Source organism: Spea bombifrons, chromosome 2 (assembly GCF_027358695.1).
Source record: "Spea bombifrons isolate aSpeBom1 chromosome 2, aSpeBom1.2.pri, whole genome shotgun sequence".
Taxonomy (NCBI): Eukaryota; Metazoa; Chordata; class Amphibia; order Anura; family Pelobatidae; genus Spea; species Spea bombifrons.
This window is the reverse complement of record NC_071088.1, coordinates 26611005-26632352: the sequence shown is the minus strand read 5'-3', so window position 1 is coordinate 26632352 and position 21348 is coordinate 26611005. Positions and strand designations below refer to the sequence as shown.

At 38.6% G+C, this 21348-nt stretch overlaps 1 protein-coding gene across 1 annotated transcript in view; it reads left to right on the top strand.

Moving 5' to 3' along the window:
* ELN (elastin) overlaps positions 1–20953 on the top strand; it is a 43672-nt gene extending 22719 nt beyond the window's left edge. Inside the window, exons 17-44 of the mRNA XM_053455867.1 lie at positions 748–774; positions 2204–2275; positions 4014–4061; positions 4701–4757; positions 5178–5240; positions 5423–5578; positions 5671–5718; positions 6541–6642; positions 7135–7173; positions 7369–7398; positions 8112–8147; positions 8612–8647; positions 9332–9355; positions 9779–9814; positions 9901–9930; positions 10288–10314; positions 10450–10482; positions 10937–10969; positions 11464–11589; positions 12367–12393; positions 12696–12851; positions 13351–13389; positions 13863–13967; positions 14458–14505; positions 14877–14981; positions 16632–16667; positions 16753–16782; positions 20527–20953. Of these exons, the coding sequence (XP_053311842.1) occupies positions 748–774; positions 2204–2275; positions 4014–4061; positions 4701–4757; positions 5178–5240; positions 5423–5578; positions 5671–5718; positions 6541–6642; positions 7135–7173; positions 7369–7398; positions 8112–8147; positions 8612–8647; positions 9332–9355; positions 9779–9814; positions 9901–9930; positions 10288–10314; positions 10450–10482; positions 10937–10969; positions 11464–11589; positions 12367–12393; positions 12696–12851; positions 13351–13389; positions 13863–13967; positions 14458–14505; positions 14877–14981; positions 16632–16667; positions 16753–16782; positions 20527–20576 (1619 nt within the window). The 3' untranslated portion in view covers positions 20577–20953. The remainder of the gene's footprint in view (positions 1–747; positions 775–2203; positions 2276–4013; positions 4062–4700; positions 4758–5177; positions 5241–5422; positions 5579–5670; positions 5719–6540; positions 6643–7134; positions 7174–7368; positions 7399–8111; positions 8148–8611; positions 8648–9331; positions 9356–9778; positions 9815–9900; positions 9931–10287; positions 10315–10449; positions 10483–10936; positions 10970–11463; positions 11590–12366; positions 12394–12695; positions 12852–13350; positions 13390–13862; positions 13968–14457; positions 14506–14876; positions 14982–16631; positions 16668–16752; positions 16783–20526) is intronic.
* The last annotated feature ends 395 nt before the right edge of the window (positions 20954–21348 follow it).

Below are 21348 nucleotides of genomic sequence, written 5' to 3'. Positions count from 1 at the left end.
TTCTATTTGCCATGTCAGCCTCAGTGATGCATTGTGGTTGGGTTTTAAACCAGGATAGCGCCTCGGCTGCCCTCCTCCAAAACTTACCTCCATTGTTGCTGCCCACTTTGTGCGATGATATGACATTATTTTTTAGCCTTTAATATATCATTTTTGCAAGTTCAATTCACTGGGCCCTACACATTGCAATATATATTTGAAAAGTAATTTAAATATGACAACTAGGTAAAATTATAAATAAGCCAATGAAAAAAAGTCTTTATATGAATGTGAAAGAGTGTGGCCTCTCTGATGCACTGATTATTACGCTCCTTTAAATAACAACCCTGCTTTAGTCATACTGACTGGAATTAACGGCATCAAATAATTATCTACAAAGCCTTTGCCCCAACTAAACAAACGATCTCTCTCTAAATAAACCAATCCAAAAATATAAAACGTGTGTAGCATCTGGAAATTTGAGGTTGGCAAACGCCCTAGAATAGGGGTATTCAGCGTCAGACCCTGTAAGCACCAATATTTAATATCAGATTTACAATTCACATAGTTGTGCACTTTTTTGTTTGTTTTAATAAATCCAGTATAATAATGTAGCATTGTGATAAATGTCACACATGCATAACATCTATTCTCTCAAACCTAAAGACAAGACGTGTATAACATTTTATAGAAGCGTCAGAAAGTTCGGTTGAGTCTGATATTGGGTGGTATGGTATGTGAAATGTTCATGTCTGATTCTTTCCACAGGTGGTGGCCTGTTAAATGGAATTCCAGGTTAGTAAACATTTTTTGCGAACATTATACTTGATTTTTTGCAGACATAAAATAACATAATACTAATAATTGGGGCAAGACAGCAAGCATTGTAAGGGAATGTGATAGAGGTCAGTAAAATGTGTTGTAGGCATCAGAAAAAAAAAGTTTAGATACCATGACTACTGTACTCGTCTCCTGTAAAAATATTTTTTATTCTACCTATACGAATATTAAAGGTTATCTATATAACATGATTTTGGTGCAAAGTTTTTAAAGTAGTCTCATCACCATAGCAACCAATGGAATGCACTAATCACCAAGAGTATGGCAATGGTTGCTATGACTTTGTACTAGAATCACTTTTTATACAAGCACATAATTCCTCAGGAATATGCAAAATAATATGAAACAAGTTATTATATATAAATATATAGTATTAAATACTTGTTTTCACGGTACAGCGCTGCAGAATGTGATGGCGCTACATAAAACTATAAAAAATAACAATATAAATAATAATGATAAGAATATATATCCAAAGGATATCAGGCACAGTGACAATATTATAAAAAGTATCCGTCAATAAGTATGTACACGTAAGATGTCATTTTTTTCTATGCAAGCCAGCGAAACTGTCTGCTATCGGGTATTTCAACTGATTGAGATTCAGCAAAACATGCAAGGATGTGCTTATAGCAAGCAAAGTCATTTTCTTTAGGGGCTTTTAAATGAGGAAGTGACAAAAACACACAGTATTTTCCTTTACACCACCCTGTCCTCTCCAGGGACCCAGTAAAGATAAAACTATAGGGAAGAGATGGGGCCCTTGGCGTGTGGATAATGGATTTATGTTGAACATGGAGATATCAGGGAAAGGGAGCAGTCAAAGGAAGTTCAACACTCCCATGCTTCATGTCAACAAGTTATTTCACAGTTTTCACAAGTGAACATAATATCGTAACCCCTTAACTGTTCAAGCGCCTGTACAATTTTGTGTTGGGCGTTTTTCAAATGGGATTGCTAACATGTTAATACAACATCATCAGTAAAATCTGGGTTAACCAAACTGCAGGCAAATGTAAAGATCAAGAGAAAACGACGGTGTCGTGTAGCCTGATATATAAGTGAACTGATTCACTAATGAAAAATTAACTTACCTACCAGGTGGATTCTTTCTACCAAACTCTGAATAAAATTAACTTACCTACCAGGTGGATTCTTTCTACCAAACTCTGAAATTTTGAAGTGTGATTGATTACCTGTGCCCAGTAGTCCCAAATAAAAGTAATGAAAACAGTAAAATGAACCTTATTTCTAGATAAGCTTTTTTAACAGAAAATTAGCTATTGCTATATAAAATGTAACAATGTCCAACCTGAGAAGTGATAAAGCTCCTACTAGGAACGGTGCAAACAAGCTTTAAATGCCTCTTGCAATTTTTTTTTAGGATTTGGTGCATATGGTGGCCAGCAACCTGGCGTCCCTCTTGGATATCCTATAAAAGCACCCAAACTTCCAGGTATGTATGCTGGGAGGGTGGTATTGAGAATGGAGACTAGTGCCTACAAGTGTGAATTCTCTCTGGAACTGAACAGTTTGGGCTGGATGAGCAAACTTTCAAGCCTACAGATTAATTTCTATTATATATTTAAGTGTGACTATTGGATGAGTCAGGCATGTTTTATGTAGGTCACATAATGCAGCAGATTAGTATATACTTCCCTTTCTCCTTATATCAGACCTTACAAAATCAGCAAATGATAACTTAACATTTATATATCCTGTAGTCCCAGCCAGAATGTGAAAATCTCTTTTACTGGTGTAAACCTGATAAATAGAAAACGTCCGCTTAAGAAAGTCATTAAGGCCATTTGACTATTATTTGTTTTTGCAAGATCCATATGATGGTTATGTAATGTGCATGGAGACCAAGGACTGATTAAGGTCTGCATCTCATAAGGAAAAATGGGCAGCCTAGACGGGCTGAATTGTTCTTATCTGCCGTCAAATTCCGTGTTTCTGTGTTAAGCTGAATGTGATGGCTGATAAGTACAGGTCACACATTTTACTAGTTCTAGAAACAGTATAACATGGTACGTTTTGATTCCTATTTCTGTTGACATCATCCATAAGAGCAATGCTTCCCTTCATGACCTCCAAATTGACCTTTTTCTTGTCGTTATACACTTATGGCAATGTAAAAAGCATCAAGAACTCATTTAGTAATAACTGCTTAGTTATACTATTGAAATGTGCTCTTTCATTAGAAATCTATTTTGTTTAATGCAATTATAAACTTTTGCTGTGAATGAAACGACTGTCAACGAAACCTTAACTGACGGGCTGAAAAGAATAAAAACTATAAAAAATGAAAGCCCACCACATAATTTATATCCCAAAAATATACTGCAATGACAAAGTTTTACATAGATTGACCCACGGCTGATATTCTATATAATGCCCTTTTATCAGAGATTGGTAAATATGAAGTTTTACCAGAGCTTGACCAAAAAGGATGTGTTCTAGAATAAATGCTTACAGGGTGCAGCGTTCACAGTTACACAATCCATGAGTTATTATACATACTAGGTTTGCTTGTGTTCCTCGCAATATGTAGGAACCAATACGCGTCTCTGCTTCCCCGTCATTACTTAATGAATTATCATGAGCGTGTTTTTGGACACCCAGACATAGACTAGGTTATATTCAATATTATTGTCTACACAGGCTCTATTTTTTGCAGCCTTGGCAAATATCCTTTGGGTCGAAACACTGCCTGTCTGTAATTGATGATATGATAAAGGGTTTCTATACTCATTGAGTTCTGGGGAGGACTGGCTCCAATCAACCCCAGTCGGATGTCCGGCCAAGTGGCCCGGTAATAAATCACCACATTTGGCACATCTCTCAGCGTGTGCTATCAGCCCCTGCTCCGGTCCAAAACACAACTACACAAAGGGACTGCACAGAAAGCCCACAAAAAGAAATGATTAGTTACAGATGTAATGGAGCCTAAGACCCTTTTAATGAAGACACCTTGGTGGTTATGGGTGGAATGACAACCTGCACATAGGTGACCAAAATCACTATACCAGAAGTAGTGACTTCCTGAAACACAGTAAACATAGTCTTGCTCCAAATCATAAGGTTTACGTCTCTAGTGTAAGTGACAGTCATGGTGCCTTAGGACCTAGTTGTCCAAGTTGGCCCTCGGTAAAATAGTTCTGTGTTATTAATTAACTTCATTTACTTTTTAGGAGGATATGGGCTTCCATACACATCAGGAAAACCTGGAGGATATGGCGGTAAGTGTGATGAATGAGGTATTTATCAGCGTAAAAGTCTCCAAGGAGTCTAGACAAAGTTCCAAATATGTCAATTTGGAACGTATCTAAACACCAGAAAGCCGTTTGGACGTATTGTTACGTTAATACATCAGTTTCTTCCGCTTTGTGGTCTTTGCACATCAGAACAGAAATAAACAAGCACTTTTTAGAAAAATATTTCCTGGCATGCATGTGTTTCTGTGCAGACTTTTGAAAGAACATTCAGATCAGTAAAAAATTTACAGTAAGTCTGGCCAATCTAAAAATAAATTATAACTTACAATGGCAGTAATGATTATTGCTGACATTAATTGCTTTCTAGTTTACACCAGTCATTTATCAGTGATCTGAGAGGTCTGATCCGAGAGCATGAATCAAGAATAAGAATGCTTTTTTAACAGAATGTGGCAGTCTTTGCGCGGAACCGTTTTTAATATCATTCTGTTTGTCTCAATGCCATCAGGAGAGATTGAACTGAACGCTAACCTATATTTCTGGGACATTTTCTTGTAGCAAGAAGACAGAAATGTATAACTCCTGTAGCCCATCCAGCATAATCAAAATGCCTGGTCTATTTCTTGTACTTCTGTAACCTGTAAATGTTTTTTTTTATTGTAGGTTATGGTCAGGCTGGTTTGGGAGCTGGTGGAAAAGCTGGATACCCCACAGGAACCGGTATTGACTAAATGACCTAATGTTTACACAATGTATCCAGAACACAATAATACTTCCAAACATGTTCTTCCTTTGAGCCTTAGATTACTCACTCCATTGAAGCTAAATGTATCATTGAGTAAATAGTCAAACATATACCTCTATAGAAATCACAAGAGTAGATTCAAATGGCAAATTATATGAAAATCAGCTGTTTAATTTTCAAACACTGCAACAAGGGAGCAAGATTTTCACACCTGCAAAAGAAGTTAAATCAGGACTGGTCATTTATACGGAAGTTAATATCCTGTATTTAGTGTTTTATCTTTATGGGAAGCTCATTAATCTATTGTAGCGTAAGATATAATAATATCATGGTGTTAATATGTATAAGGTATTATGGATAAAGTCTACTAATCAATGATCTGTTCATCTGTTCAGGGGTTGGTTCTCAAGCAGCAGCAGCAGTAGCAGCAAAGGCAGCTGCCAAAGCAGCGAAATATGGTAGGTTTTGTCTTGCTTTTCTTGTTTTTATTATTATATTATTTTCTATATTTGGCATTGATGTAAGATTTAAGTGGAATATTCAACGTTTGTGTACACTAATTCCACTTGCATGTATATATATAATAGTTCTGTGATAAAGTGACACAGTATTATTAATCAGCAGTGATTAATATTTTCAGGGGCTGGAGGCCAGCCTGGGGCTGTACCTGGAACCGGAGTTGTACCTGGAGGTGTCCCTGGTTTAACTCCTGGAGGTGGTGCTGTTCCTGGTGTTGTGCCCGGTTTATATCCTGGAACTGGTGTTCTACCAGGAGGTGGTGCAGTGCCAGGAGCAGGTGGGTTTGTTTTATATATTCAGTAAACTAAATGAGATTATCAGATAAGAGTTGAGATCCTTTCTCATATTATGTTTTATATATTTTTAAAGGTATACCCCAAGTTGGAGTCCAGCCAGGTGCTAAACCACCTAAATATGGTGAGTAATTATTTTAACTCTTTAATATTTTGATATCATCAATGACAGGGTGAATTTCATTTCATAATACAGGTGGTCCTTCCATCCATGGTCCTTCCATCCATGTACTACAATGACACCTAGTGGTACTGCTTGCAAAGATGCTCGGAATATTTTGCAGTTGTGTCATGGTTTATTGGCAGTGATATAGTAGCTGCTTATATATAAAAGTACATAATTTCCTGATGTTCGCAGTTTGTTAAGCATCCAGGGTATTTTTGCTGTGCTACAGTCTGTACTGAAATCTAGTTGTCAGCTAATTATGGATTACCTGTAGATACCCGTAGATAAGATGTGTTATTTCAACAAAATCTTCATTTTGAGGTTATAGCTTAAGTATTGGAATCATACAATACTACAGTGACAGCATACAGTAATCATAAACCATAAACAAGGCATCAGGAAATAGATTCCAATAATATGGCAATAAAAATACATTTTTGACATAGACTGTCATTATCTTAGTAGACTTGAGATATCGTGAAATAAAGTAAAGAATTTACTGATTTGGCCAGTTATTTTAAAGGGATAGTTAGGTTTGTCTCATCATTCAAAAGTTCTGCCTGGAATCAGAATTGTGAATGTCTACCAAAGCAATGTACAAATAGATCTTCCAAATGAAACACCTAGCACGGCAGAAATGTCTTCATCTAAGTACATTACACTTCCTCTGTATAAGATCTTCCTTAAGACTGGAACCTCTTTTGTACATGAACCGTGTTGCCCACTGCAGAACTTGTGAGAGAATGAACCGATATCTGGTGACAAGGCTTTACATTTTAGGAGTCCCAGGCGGCGTGCCTGGAAGCGTACCAGGTGCAGGAGGTGTTCCTGGAGTGAGTGGAGTCCCAGGCGTTGGAGGCATTCCCGGAGTTGGTGTTGGTGGTAAAGACCGATAATTTGTCCATCTCTTTATATTAATCATCCACACACATGGCAAAAAAAATTCTATAGGGATTTCTTGAATTCCACCAAACCTATTGGAATATAGGCTGCCTGTAGGGTTCAGCTTCTGTACCCAGCCATGGGAAGTATATTGAGATTACAAGCCCATTAATGAGCACAAATAAATATGGCTAAGGTAATAAGTAAATATCATATGTGGCATATTCACTAAACACATTTTTAATACTTTGAAATAGAAACACCATTTAATTTACCCTACGCATGGGATGTTCTATTACCACTAACTTAAAATGAAGGCGTTATAGAATAATGTTTGACTTAACAAACTATCACTGAACTCTTTAAATAAATTCTCTGGGTTCATAGTTTGAGAAACACAGCTACGTGAGACCTCACCAGCTATGGCGCAGTAATTCCTAGAGCTACGGCAAATGGGGTTCCTGACACACAGCTGTCTTTGCTTTTTTACAGGTGTTGGTGGCTTAGGTGTTAAACCGCCTAAAACAGGAGGTAAGACAAATTACTTTGTGACAATAATAGCTACTGTAATGTGTTATAGATCAGTGGCTCCCAGCCCAGTAATCAAGGTGCGCCAATGGTCCATGTTTTTTGATTAACCTTTTTTGAATAGTATGTTGTAATTACTAAGTTCTGCCCTGTTGTGTGCCTTGAGGAGTAATTCTACATTTCTTTTTGTCATTATAGCTGGGTATGGAGCCGGAGGTGTCCCTGGAGGTGGGTGTCAGCAAAATACATGTGTAATGTAATTACATCTTCATATATTTAGTTCTTCATCTAGAAGAACACATCCAGTTGAAGTTCAGTTTACCTGTATAGTATATTCACTTCTGCCGGTGACACGTACTCAGATGGTCAGGACTTTATTCTGTTCTTAAAGCTTTTACATCATTGTATTTAAGAATAAACAGCTGTGATAACACCTGGCATTTTTATGTTAACTTATTTTTATAACCCATTGGCAGGGTGTTAGAAAAACACAACTGTTCTGTAGGATGCATGACATGCCCCAACTTATTTTGAGGGAAAGGTTTTGAACCAATGCTCTAGAACGTCAAAACAATGCTTCAAAATGCTCTTATCACACAAGAACATCTTACATTTAGCAATCCTTGGATTCATATTTGGATTCATATGTGTTGTATGAATTTGGCTGCTGGTTTACATACTGGCATGCCCTGAAATGGAAGAACATAATAGTTAGAAAGAGAGTAGATCCACCAAAGGCACTTATCTGCCTACTTCCTCAAAACTAGTTATACTTTACTTCTAGAAGGTTTTTTGTCTGCTGGTTTTTAAAGTGGATTTGGTAGAAACTAATACAGTCATGGTTGCATGGCATGTTCTCTATAAGCAATCTCTATTATCATTTATACGTATCGTTTGATATTTGATTGGATGTTTGACTTCCATTCCTTCTCTTACTTTAGCTGTGGCTGGACAGGGCGGTTTACCTACAGGAGGAGGTAAGCATTTTGATTGAATATGGAAGCTGTCCAAAAATACTTTACCACTTGCTGAACTATTTCTAAATCAGGGACAAGGGAACAACTTTCATTCTATAGAAATGACCCAAGTTCAGAATGGTAAATGAAAAACGATACAACTGATGCTCAAATAATCCCACAAATTCTAGAATAGTGTAGTCTGTGCAAAACACAGTAGCATTGGCAAAAAGGCCAGATAATCCATAGATTGAGTGTAGAAATAATCCAGTATCAGGTAAAATGCTGTAATAGAACATCATACTTTTGTGTTGCTCTTTGTAAATGCAAGCATGCTCCATATATCAATATATCAACAGCCCTGCCCTTCAGATTTGAAGTGAATTAGGGAACGGCTAACGTGATGTATGCTGGGCAGATTCTAGAAAGCAAAACAGTTTGGTAATATCAGTGATTGAAAATAATCTCTGTCTCTCTAAATGCAGTGGGGATTGGACCTGGAGGTTTACCTACAGGAGGAGGTAAGCGACACAAATTCCATTAATTAAAGAATTATGATTTGGATAACTCTTCTGCATTTAAAGGCCTATAACATAGACTTTGACATCACGTAAGAACCAAGTGGCCCAGTCAACTCTATGAAAATGTCCTTATTGTTGACAATAAAAAAAAAATTGACACACAGACCAAGTAATGTGGCATGATTAACAATAGTATTCCCCTGGATTATGGATAACATGCAGATGAAACATGAAGGGGATCAAGTCAGGGAAAAATGTCACCATACATTTTTTCTGCATACTATTTCATGTCTTCTTGCCACATGCAAGTAATACCTCGACTGGTTCTTATGGCTTTCACATCAGCAGCCATTATGTCTGCTGTACTAGCCAAAATCCTTTAGTACAAAGTAAAATTAGGGCCAAAATAAGTTAAAAAAGAACATTATTCCTCCTAGAATTGTTTCATATAGTGGATTATAGCAATGTAATTACATTCTTTTTTTTATTAACTGTATGTGTGTAGAAGCTTCAAAGAAAAACAGCAACCTCAATCTTGAGGTTGGATATGTTTGTAGCTGACATTATGTAGACATAGGCACAGGCACGTGAAAGGGTAACATTCCGTAAAGAAATGTTTATATTTTATTTACTTGTTTTTGATTTTTTTGATTCGTGTGTGATTAACCTCTCCTCTGTTTTTAGTCGGGGGCGGACTAGGCGGACAAGGTAAGTGACACAACCTTCCCTTCAGTATTTTAGGAGGTGGGCAGTATATGGACAGAAAATATATTTAAAGGTGCCATTTCGCATAGACATTTACATTTTATTCTGTCCTTTAATCTTTAATTACACAAAAATCACAAAGACCTCTAACAAGCTTTTCATCATTAACTGAAACAAAGCTTATCAACCTATTGGTGCCTTTTTGGTGTAAGATGACTACAGGTTGCCGTTAGAGCTGAGCTAAATATTAAGATATGCATCATGGGGATTTCCACCAAAAAAATCCTTAGCCCCCAACAGGTGTATTGGTGGCATCCCAAAGAAGGTAGCCCTGCATTTAAAAAATTATATCTGGCCAGGGTTTGGTAGCTACGTTCTAGATGCTCTTCTAAAACACTGAGCTTCTGATTGTGTTCTTTGACACAGGTGCTGGTGGTTACGTTAAACCCCCGAAGACAGGAGGTAAGTCCTATAAACAGCAGAATTAACCATTTTAATATAAATTTAACAGAGCATGTCTAATCCTACTTTTCTATTTGTCATTTTAGCTGGGTATGGAACCGGTGGTGTCCCTGGAGGTGGGTGCCAACAAAATACATGTGTAATGTAATAACATCCATCTTTATATATATATATATAGCTTTTCATCAAGAAGAACCCGTCCAGTTGAAGTGCAGCTTGCCTATATAGTATATTTACTTCTGTCAGTGATACATACTGGTCCAGGCTTTATTCCGTTTAAGGTCTAGATGTACAGTCCCTGACTTCTGAGCCTCTTGACACGATATTAAAGCTTCTACATCATCTAGAGTGTTTCTTCTAATAAATGGAAGATATTTGGAATAGTTTAACAAATATATGTTGACAACACTTGTTTTTTTTATATAAAAACTACTACTTTGTTTTTATAACCTATTTCTTTCTTTGTTTTGTAGCTGGTGTTGGAGGCCTGCCAGGTGGTGGTACGTATGAGACGTAAATGTGATATATATTATAGTTCTATAACTTGAGAAGGTCTACAATATGACGATAGGATGAGTCTTCTTTTCCGTTTGTCATCATTTCATGTGTAAATCCTTTCTCTGTTTGATTTGTAGCTGGTGCTGGTGTTGGAGGGCTGCCAGGCGCTGGTACGTATTAGATATCATCCAGATTTATTATTTGTATTATGTATTATGACCTCAGAAAGTTCATAAAAGGCCTTAAGATGCATAAATGGTGATACTCAAAAGATTGTGGGCTATGCCAGATACAAAAAAAGCAAAACAAATCAGCTTGTCACGTGACTTACGGTATACCTTTATATACAGTGTTTCCCTTTCCTTTCGTTCCCACTGATTTTCCTTTAAACAATTCTTTAATAAATGGTATACTTTTAGTTAGATGTGAAACATAACTGATTTTTTGTCTTCCTTTTCTGGAGTAGCCCACATTTTTGGAGTGTGTTTGGTTATTTTATAGTGAATGGAAACTGCATGGTCCCTAATTATTTTCTAATATAAATAGTCTGTGCAATATTATTTAAAAGCACATGCCTTTTATATACCCAATAAAAGTGGTATCACCTTTTTTCCCACATGTCAGGTCTATATCCAGGAGGAAAACCACCTAAACCAGGTATGGAGAGTCCAGCTGTGCACTGGCATTTGTTAATATAAGACCTCAGGCTGTCGGGTATTTATGGGAATAGTGCCCGCGGTTAATCAAGGTGAACTTAAACTGAAAACATGGGGTCAAAGCTTGAAAAAGAGCTTTGGTCAGTGTTCTTCCTATTGGGACTTATCAAATAGCACTAATCAGGCTGCAAACCACATATAAATCTTAGATTTGGCAACAACAACGACGCATTAAAATGTAGGGTAGACTATTTGGTATTTTCTAATAAAGTATTTTGAGTTTCTTTATTTTTCAGTGTTTTTGATGGTCATCATTCTGTATTGCTTACAAAACATAAAAACAGTTGTAATCCCCATTGCTGATCCCTCCTTTTAGTGCTTCATTTAAGCAAAATATTGCAAAATATTTCTACAGTGCTAACGTTTAATAGCAACTGTACTGTCAAGGAGTCATTTGTGACTCTGTAAATATATTTCACTGCCATGGTCTTTCAGGTTATGGACTTGGAGCTGGTTTGGGAGCTGGAACTGGAACTGGATTATTACCTGGTGGTGGAGTAGGACCTGGAGGCGGATTAATACCAGGCGGTGGAGTGGGACCTGGAGCTGGATTACAAACAGGTAATGGAGAGGGAACTGGAGGTGGACATTTGCCATGTGTTGGACTGTGACAATTTATGTGGATTTTTTAAGGGTGGAGAAAACAAATGGTTTATTTCACAATGTATGTTGTGGGTATTAGAAGACAGATTTCGTACATCTCTGAATAAGTGATCAAGTAGATCAGAATATGACAGAATGAGGTAGGGACTTCAAGGGAACAGGTACAGCACAGGCCAAATCCTGGATACATAAGTGGGAAGAAGTGAAAACGGTTAAAGAAGGATACAAGTCGTAGACAGAGCAAAGAGGGTAGGTAGTTAGGAGACTATTTGCAGATAAAAGTAGAGATATAGAGGAGCTTAGTGTTGTTAAGGATCTGCAATTTAATTGGGGAAGGTAAAAGGAGTCAGTGGAGGAATGGGCACAAGCGGGCAACAGAAAATAAGTATAGAAGAGGTGTTCGGAATGGGTTAGAGCATTGAACAGAGTATTAGGGTTAGGCCAGTTATTAGGGTGTTGCAGTAATCCAGATCAGCTATCCAGGTAATCCAGGTAGTAACCCAAGTGTCCCTCCTTAGGAGGACAATCCTTCTTTGGGACACAAATCCCATTGTAATCCTGAGGAATACTTTACACAATTACGCACATAGCTATCAATAGGCTACAAATTTGTATGAAAAGATTAGGTTAAGCCTTGCCTAGGCATACTTATAACCCCACTCCTAAAAGAAAATGTGCCAATGAGAATGATAAAAAGTTGGTGATCAGATCTTCTATGCTTCTTTTTTTTGTCAGGAGCAGGCGGCAAACCACCTAAGCCAGGTATATATTCCATATTTTCTTCTAATTTTTAAGATGCGTGCAAAATCGCAAAATAATTAAATTCTGGACGGCATGTGTGTGAGAGATCCCACTATTAGAGAGAAGTTGTGTGAAAGGAATGACTGCATGATAGACTACATTGTAAAAGGTTCATTTCACAAAGGGGAGGAATTATAGCCTGGAACTCAAGATCAACAGCAGTAGGCATCACTTCCGTTCTACTAACATTTAGGAATTTGGTAAACACTAAATTAAATGCAAATGTTCCGAATTACATTTACAAATCTGTGTTTATTTTGCAGCAGGCTATGGAACAGGAGCAGGATATGGACCGGGCGCTGGATATGGAACAGGCGCTGGATACGGACCAGGCGCTGGATATGGACCAGGCGCTGGATATGGACAAGGCGCCGGATATGGACCTGGAGCTGGATATGGACCTGGAGCTGGATTGGGAGGTAAGATAAATGAATAGCTACAGATGAGTATTTCATATATGGTAAATAGACATACAGTAATATCGTAAACATAATTGAATGATTGATTTTTATTATTTGGAGGTTTTGTTTTTTGGGTTTGTTTTTTTTTTTTAAAGAAAGAATGCTAGATTAAATCTAAATGTTCAGTAATGAAAAATACACAAAGCTATGGAGCTTTGCCAGTATTTTGTCTTTTGCGATAATGTGATGTTTTCCCTGGCTGTTGCATAAAGGTGAATCAGACTTGGTAACCAAGCTACTATAGTATACTAAGTAAAAGACTACACCTGAATTATATTTCTAATGCTATATTTAGTAATAAAGTTCAGTATTCAGTTCAGCAGAATAGGAAATAGAAAAATGAATAATTTTATTTATTCTTAGAGCTGTTTTTCTAATTTCATAGAAGATTACTTAATGTAATATTGGTAATACTTCAGTATCAGTAACACTATATCATTTCTCTCCACATTGCCAGCCTTGTACCCCGGAGCTGGAGGAAAACCACCTAAGCCAGGTATGAATGCTCTGGTTTTGCTTTTATTGAATGATAAAAGAAAGCACAAACACCAACACCAACAAACACTACGTGAGCTCTAAAACTACTGTCTGCAGCCATCTGAGGATTGCAGTGCGGGAGCTCACGTTACAGCAAGTAGATGACTTTACTACCTTCAGAAAATAATATAATAATAAGCAATATTGTAGTATAGAAGACGACGTCTTGTGTTGCAAAAAAGTTTTGGTTCTGTTTATATTGTGATGAATAATTGAAATTTAAAAAAAGATTATGGTGCATTGTTTGAAAAGTGGTCTGAATGGATCACTTTGTTGACTTTTACAAGAATTATTTTTTTATCCATAACCTCAGCTTATCCATTACATCATGTATGCATCACCCAATGCATCATTAGAGTTCTCGTTAATAAACAATGTCCATATTTTAAATTCTAGGTTATGGAACAGGAGCAGGCTTAGGAACAGGAGCAGGCTTAGGAACAGGAGCAGGCTTAGGAACAGGAGCTGGATTATTGAGACCAGGCGGCGGATTGGGAACAGGAACTGGATTGGGACCTGGAGGGATTGGAGCTGGAGGTGAGATCTGTATAAATAAAAAAGAAGTAAAACTGGAACGTTCCATACTGAATATAATAGTGCTTACTAATAATGTGTTACTGAGTGGTAGGTGAAATTATTCTGGATATTTGTCACAGAGGCATCCTCCTCCCCATTACCCCATTACACATTAGAGGCAGTTGATTAGATTTTCATATACAGACACTGGTGATGTTCCGGGAGTAACAATAGTAGAGCGGTACTTTGGTGGGGTATATGAATCTGATCACTTTATTTAAAATTTATGGCTGATTAATGGAAAGCCTAAAGAGAAAATATTCCATAACATGGTCAAACTACTGAGGTGCTAAGAGTCCAACCAATTTGACTGCTTGAGCTTTGTTAAATATAAATATTCTGTGATGGTCTGCAGCATTAACTAATCCTAAGGAAAGGAAGGATCTGGCTGAGTTAGTGTGTGACTGTGAAGATCTGAAGTATTTATATATATAACCTTTGTTTTTGCCAGGTGTGTACCCAGGCGGAAAACCACCTAAACCAGGTATGGTTGCTCTATGTGCTGTTACTACTTAAAATGATAAGTTAGAGCCACAGATAACCAATAACCAATATTATAGGATTGCCAAGCTGCCATGCTTTCCTACAGTCAAAACTTCATACATGAGAACCATGGCTTTGGGAATCTAGTCTGGAGGTCTCCTGTACCGACTTGAGTTACTGTCTCATTCATAAAAGTTAACTGGTTCAGGGGAACTGTTTACATTTAAGATCTACATGTAAGAGGGGGATTTCATAGAACTTGTGTCAACATGAATGTAAAGCCACAAAAATGTGCCAATGCTTGTTGTGTACTACTCAATGTTTTTCTACATTTTCACCATTAAAACTAAATTGCTGGTAATTGTTTTATATTATCAGGTTATGGAGCTGGTGCTGGTTATGGACCCGGTGCTGGTTATGGACCCGGTGCTGGTTATGGACCCGGTGCTGGTTATGGACCCGGAGCTGGAGCAGGACAAGGAGGAGTAGGAGGTGACATTTTTATTAATGGTCTCAGAAAATCCACTTAAGAACTTGATGCAATCTCTACTTTTTACCTCCTTTTTCCCATTTCTACCAAAGTAAATGTTATCCATGAGCATTTCTGATTACACAACATCAATCAGAAGCATGTTCTGGCTCCAGATCCGGGGGCTGGAGTGCATCACCTAGGGGCTGATCGCCCAATAGGTGATCATAGGTGATCATCACTATGCTCCACAGTTCTCAATGAGCTCATATAATATCCCTTCCTTGAAACCTGCAGAGTTATACTTAAAAGGTTTGTGCAGACCCCCATAGTATAATTTCCTTGTGAACTAATGTGAGGACAGGAAATGGAGGAAGTCCTCTTCGGCTTGGTAGGTCTGGGGTGGGGTGGCCAGGCCTCTGCCATGGGTCAAGCCTAGGCCAGCTGCCCCATAAATACTTTTCTGACTTACTAAAATACTCAGCTTATTTAATTTAAAAAAATTACCACAATTATAGGTTGTAATCAGTTTAACGTAATTAACGTGTTGTAACATACATGTCTTGTTTAACCCTCATATTCTGTAGAGCTGCTACAAAAAAAGGAAGCGAAAACTAAAAACACATTAAGATTACTTTTAATTTAAAAAATTGGTGGCCCCCACATAATACACTAGTTGTTGCGGGGATAACACACCCAAAATGGACAGTAACATTAACACATGCTAAGATATACTGATACAGTGAAGCAGAACCTGTAATTCATGATTTTTTATTTCTAAGTTGAAGCCAAACAGTGCATCCTCTCATCCTCTAACTGTTCTTTTATCTATCAAAAGCGACACTGCTGTTTTGTCTTAAACATTGGGACAAACCACATTAATAAAATGACAATCACCACTTCCCCTGCAATTGTTTTCAGTGTTGTGCTGGCTCTTAATATTAGACATTGTGGCTTGAGGTTTTCCTTGCACTGTGTAATACAACGTAAAAACATCTCAATGCTTTGCAGGCAGAAAAAGGGAAGTCTATTCACTTGTGCATCCACCTTACAGACTGATGATTTTTGTGGGGGATTTTTACTGTTTTATAAATCTGTAGCCACAGAATATATGTACACTGTTATAATTTAAAGAAATATTAGGGCTTTTTATTTAACATTATAGTGTTGTGACTAACGCTGTCATTCTTAAAGGGGCACACAAAAGGACACATTTGAGATCACACAAAATCTTTTTCGAACCAAGTTCATTAAAAGCATCTCTAGCTCTAAAGGCATACATCCAGACATTTTCCCGATTTTACATATAGACTGAACCACAAGACACACAAGTCTGAGAAATTCACCCTTTTGCGCTCTCTGAGCAATATATAAGCACAATACTAAGTATGGAATGCACAACCCTCAACATTTTAAATAAATCCTTCTCATGTTGAATCCACATGTCTCTGTCTGCTTTAAGTAAACTTTCTTGATAGCTAACCTCAAAATTTGCTAAATAATCCCAAAATATTATCTGATGGAATCTGATAGCGTTATATAAGTCAATAAAGAATATTCATAATAATAGTAATATTAAAAAAAGCTTATTAGTGTAGATCCTATCAATTGCAGTCAACATGTTTGGGCACTAGATGGCGCAGCTCATTTTGCTTTCTCTTGTATTGATACAGGTGCTGGTGCTGGACAGCAAGGATACCCCTTAGGAGGTAGGTTATTATTGTGATGAATTTGAAACATGAAGCAAGCTGATACACAGGCCCTTAAGTAATGTTTCTATGTTTTCTATTTCAGCCCAAAAACCACCCAAATCATACTACAGAGGTAATTATAAACTCAATGACATTGTCGGTCAATATTTAGTTCCATTTTTTTGGGTGCTATATCTGTATTTTGTAATTTCCTGTTAGAAAACAAAAACGGCAAAACAGCTGAGGGGTAAACAGATGCCTTAGGCCCTGTGTGTCCTTAAAATAAATGTTCATGGAATAACATGACATTTAATTATATGAGGCGGAGGAGGCATGGAAACTTTAAAATAAGTTTCACAAGGTTTTTTTTAGCTAACAGTTCTATTTATGAATAGCTCTCCAGAGTACCAAAGATTTTAGATCTGGCTCTATAAGGAAGTAATAAAGATGTGATAGTGGGGAAATGTAACAACAATAAACCATGGAGATATTATTTCGCTTTTGAACCAAAGATATCTAAATGTCTTAATTTTCATGTTACATGTTTAATTCTCAATATTAAGAGGTTTCCTAAGGATAGGAAACACTTTCTGGGGTTTAATGGGACAGCCAGCCAACACTCCTTCTTTTATAGCAATATTGGTTGGCAGGGAATATGCAATATTACACTGTAATGAAAGATGATTGCAGTAAGTCTTTTTTTATTCTTTGTCTCATTTTGAAGAAAGTTCTATAGGAGTCAAATTATTACCTGATGACCTGCACCCAAAAAGTAATGCAGGGTCATGGCCTTTTGTCCCAATGTGTGAGGGGTTAAAATTCACAGTTTACTTGCTTTTTAGTTAGTTTAGTAAATTCCACAAGGCAAATGATTATGTGGGCTTGTGAATAACAAAAAAACTGGAAAAGCACCAAACTATAGCAAGCTATATAAAACATTACCGTATTTGCTCGATTATAAGACGACCCTGATTATAAGACGACCCCCAAATCTTAATATTAATTTAGGAAAAAAAGAAAAAGCCTGAATATAAGACGACCCTATAGGAAAAAAGTTTTACCAGTAAATGTTAATTCATTTAAACAATTTTTTTAATAAAAGCTATGCTTGAGAAAAATATTTTGGTTTTATTTCCTTCTATTTTCCAACCTGCCCCCCAGTTATGCACATCTGCCCCAGAAGTGCCTTATACCCCCTATATGCCACTGTGCCCCATGATATGCCTTTTAACCCTCTAAATGCCACTGTGCCCCATGATATGCCTTTTAACCCTATATGCCACTGTGCCCCATGATATGCCTTTTAACCCTATATGCTACTCTGGCACTTAGAGGGTTAAAAGGCATATTATGGGGAAGAGTGGCATATAGGGAGGTTTAAGGCATTTCAGGAGGCAGAGTGGCATTAAAGGGGTTAAAAGGCATTTCACAGAGAACTCTGCCTCCAGAAATGCCTTACACCCCCCATTTAACACTCCCTCCTCCAAACTTACCGGTGCTTCTGAGTTGGGGGGGGCCGCATAACACAGGAGGGTCCAGGTCCCCTGCATCTGAGCCCCAGGTGCTTAGTCCGGGCAGCATGTAGAGCTCCACGCGAATCGCGTAGAGCTCTACACGCTTCCCGGACTAAGCACTGGGGACTCAGAAGCACCGGTAAGTTGGAGGGGGGGCATAACACAGGAGGATGCAGGTCCCCTGCATCCACCTGTGTTATGCCCCCCCTCCAACTTACCGGTGCATCTGAGTCCCCGGTGCTTAGTCCGGGCAGCGTGTAGAGTTCTACGCGATTGTATCGCGTAGAGCTCTACACGCAGCCCGGACTAAGCACCGGGGACTCAGAAGCACCAGTAAGTTGGGGGGGGGGGGTTAACACAGGAGGATCCAGGTCCCCTGCATCGCTGCGGGGGATCTGGATCTTAGTCTCATAATCAGACCTATTTGAGGTCTGATTATAAGACGACCCTGATTATAAGACGAGGGTTATTTTTCAGAGCATTTGCTCCCGGGAAGTATTTAAAGATATCCCATGAATGGATGCCTTGTAAATATAAAGAGCTCCTCAGGCTGCTCCCATTTTGTAGCTTTTAGTTTATGAAATACTTTGTGCAGGTTTTGGGAAATTACATCAGATGTAATGATTTTCACTTTTTTGATTAGAATTTACACTTGTGCACGTGGATTTGTACTTGTTTTAACTGCAATTGGCTGCTTTGTACGAATCTCCGATAACGAGGGCAGTTTCCGGCAAAACTGCAGAAAATTCGTTAGTATTCGTACATTCGTTGCCATGTGTAGCCGCCATTACGAGCTGTTTTGGCGCCATTCAAACCTTGATGAGGTGAAGTGGGAGGGGCTGTGTATAGGAGGGTACATATCAATAACTGATAGAAGCAGATAAAAAAAGCAGGTGGTGTCATTGAGTGTTCTGGCTGTGATTGATGGGTCCAACAACCTGTGGGAGTTTTTCCTTTTTTCAGGCATCAACCTTCTCGAAGAGTAGAACTGTTCCCAGAGACAGGTGGGGCAGGGGCATCCACACATTGGGGCTTTCCATTTGAGGGGTATGTCAAAGCAGCAGTCAAACTGACACGACTGCTTGGTCAGCTTATAGCTGTTGAAGGTGCTTCCTTCCCCATATTTGAGGAGGAGCCCTTCAGGCAACTGCTGGAGTCCCTTGCTTCCTACTACCGCATCCCCCGTCACACCACCTTCAGCAGGACTGTAATGTCCTACCTTTTTCAGTCTTGTGTCGTTGTTGAAGGACAAGCTGTCCAAGGCAGCTGGACAAACCATCCACTTTACATCCATCGCATGTACAGTATCTCACAAAAGTACACCCCTCACATTTGTGTAAATATTGTATTATATCTTTTCATGTGACAACACTGAAGAAATGACTGCTACTGAGTGTACAGCCTGTGTAAACGTGCTGTCCCCTCAAAATCACTTAACACACAGCCATTAATGTCTAAACCTTGGCAACACAAGTGAGTACACCCCAGTTAGCCATTTCCCCTCCCCAGTGTCATGTGACTCGTTAGTGTTACAAGGTCTCAGGTGTGAATGGGGGTCCCCTGCATCCACCTGTGTTATGCCCCCCCTCCAACTTACCGGTGCATCTGAGTCCCCGGTGCTTAGTCCGGGCAGCGTGTAGAGTTCTACGCGATTGTATCGCGTAGAGCTCTACACGCAGCCCGGACTAAGCACCGGGGACTCAGAAGCACCAGTAAGTTGGGGGGGGGGGGTTAACACAGGAGGATCCAGGTCCCCTGCATCGCTGCGGGGGATCTGGATCTTAGTCTCATAATCAGACCTATTTGAGGTCTGATTATAAGACGACCCTGATTATAAGACGAGGGTTATTTTTCAGAGCATTTGCTCTAGAAAAAACCTTGTCTTATAATCGAGCAAATACGGTATATATCGCTCCAAATATAGGGGGTGGTAGGCTTACCCAGTCAGCAGACTTCAGATCTGGCGTCCAAGCAAAAATCAATACAAAACAAAGATGCGGAGAAAATATACCAACGCTGCAAAACCGAGATCAAATTCAAATAACTCCACCAAAATCTATACTTAAGCAGACTTTACTGGGTAGCTTGAAACATGGGGGACAATAGACTGGGAATAGAAACGCGTTTCGAGCCGTATGGCCCTTAATCAGTGCTGTCATCCATGGATTATAGTGAAAGCCAATTTGTAGATGTCATCCAGCAGGGGTTGCTGTGTTAGTGGTTGGCACCAGGGCACATTAAAGAGTGTATATGTCTTTAGAATGTGCAGGACTAGATAGCCTTATTAGTAACTATGACTGATTATTTGATGTTTATAGCTCTTCAAGCTGATTTCAATGTTAATTGAAATAATATTATTGTAGGTGGCGGACTCTGTGGACAGGGGAAGTACTGCGGCCGGCGAAGGAAATAACCAACCAGAGAGCTACGAGTAACCTCATCAACTATGGTGCTACTGCATGGTGTGAATGTAAAGCGATCCAAGAATCCCCTCTGTCTATCCTTAACCATATCCCCCAACCCAGCTCTTCTCTATTTCTCTTCTCACTGTAATGTTCATCTTTGAACAGGGGGTCAGCCAGCTAGATGCTAAAGAGGAGCCTGCAGTCTGACACATTTAAAAACATGCATACTTATACATCATATATATATACATTCAGTGGTGCAACGATAGATGTGCAAAGTGTGTGTCTGCGTGTAGGCATACAGGCCAAAAACCGCATATAATGGAGTGTACATTGTCTATGTCTAAAATTGCACAGTAATAAAAAAGAGTTGTGCATACTTGTATACAGAACAAAGATATAAATACAGATGTTCACAGCTATGGGCATACATGCACTGTATATATGCACTCAAGGGGCGGGTGGCAAGGTACATTTGCCCTGCCGGCTGGTGAGATTTTAATGGTTTGGGCCACCATGGAAGACCACTTGTCAACTACAGAGCCTGATGTATAGTAAAGTCAGCAGCTACTGCTGCTGCAGAACCTCTTGGGAAGCAGTGATACCCAAAAGCCCTGTTTCTTTAGATGTTTATGAGTAATCATTTTTTCTTTAATGGCGTCTTTCTTGAATAGACAAGTGGTTTTCCAGTGCAGTTTATACATACAGAAGAAATGCGAGGTCTGAAGGTGGCCCAAAATCTGGGCCAGTATGAATATGCCTTTCCCAGCCAAAATATTG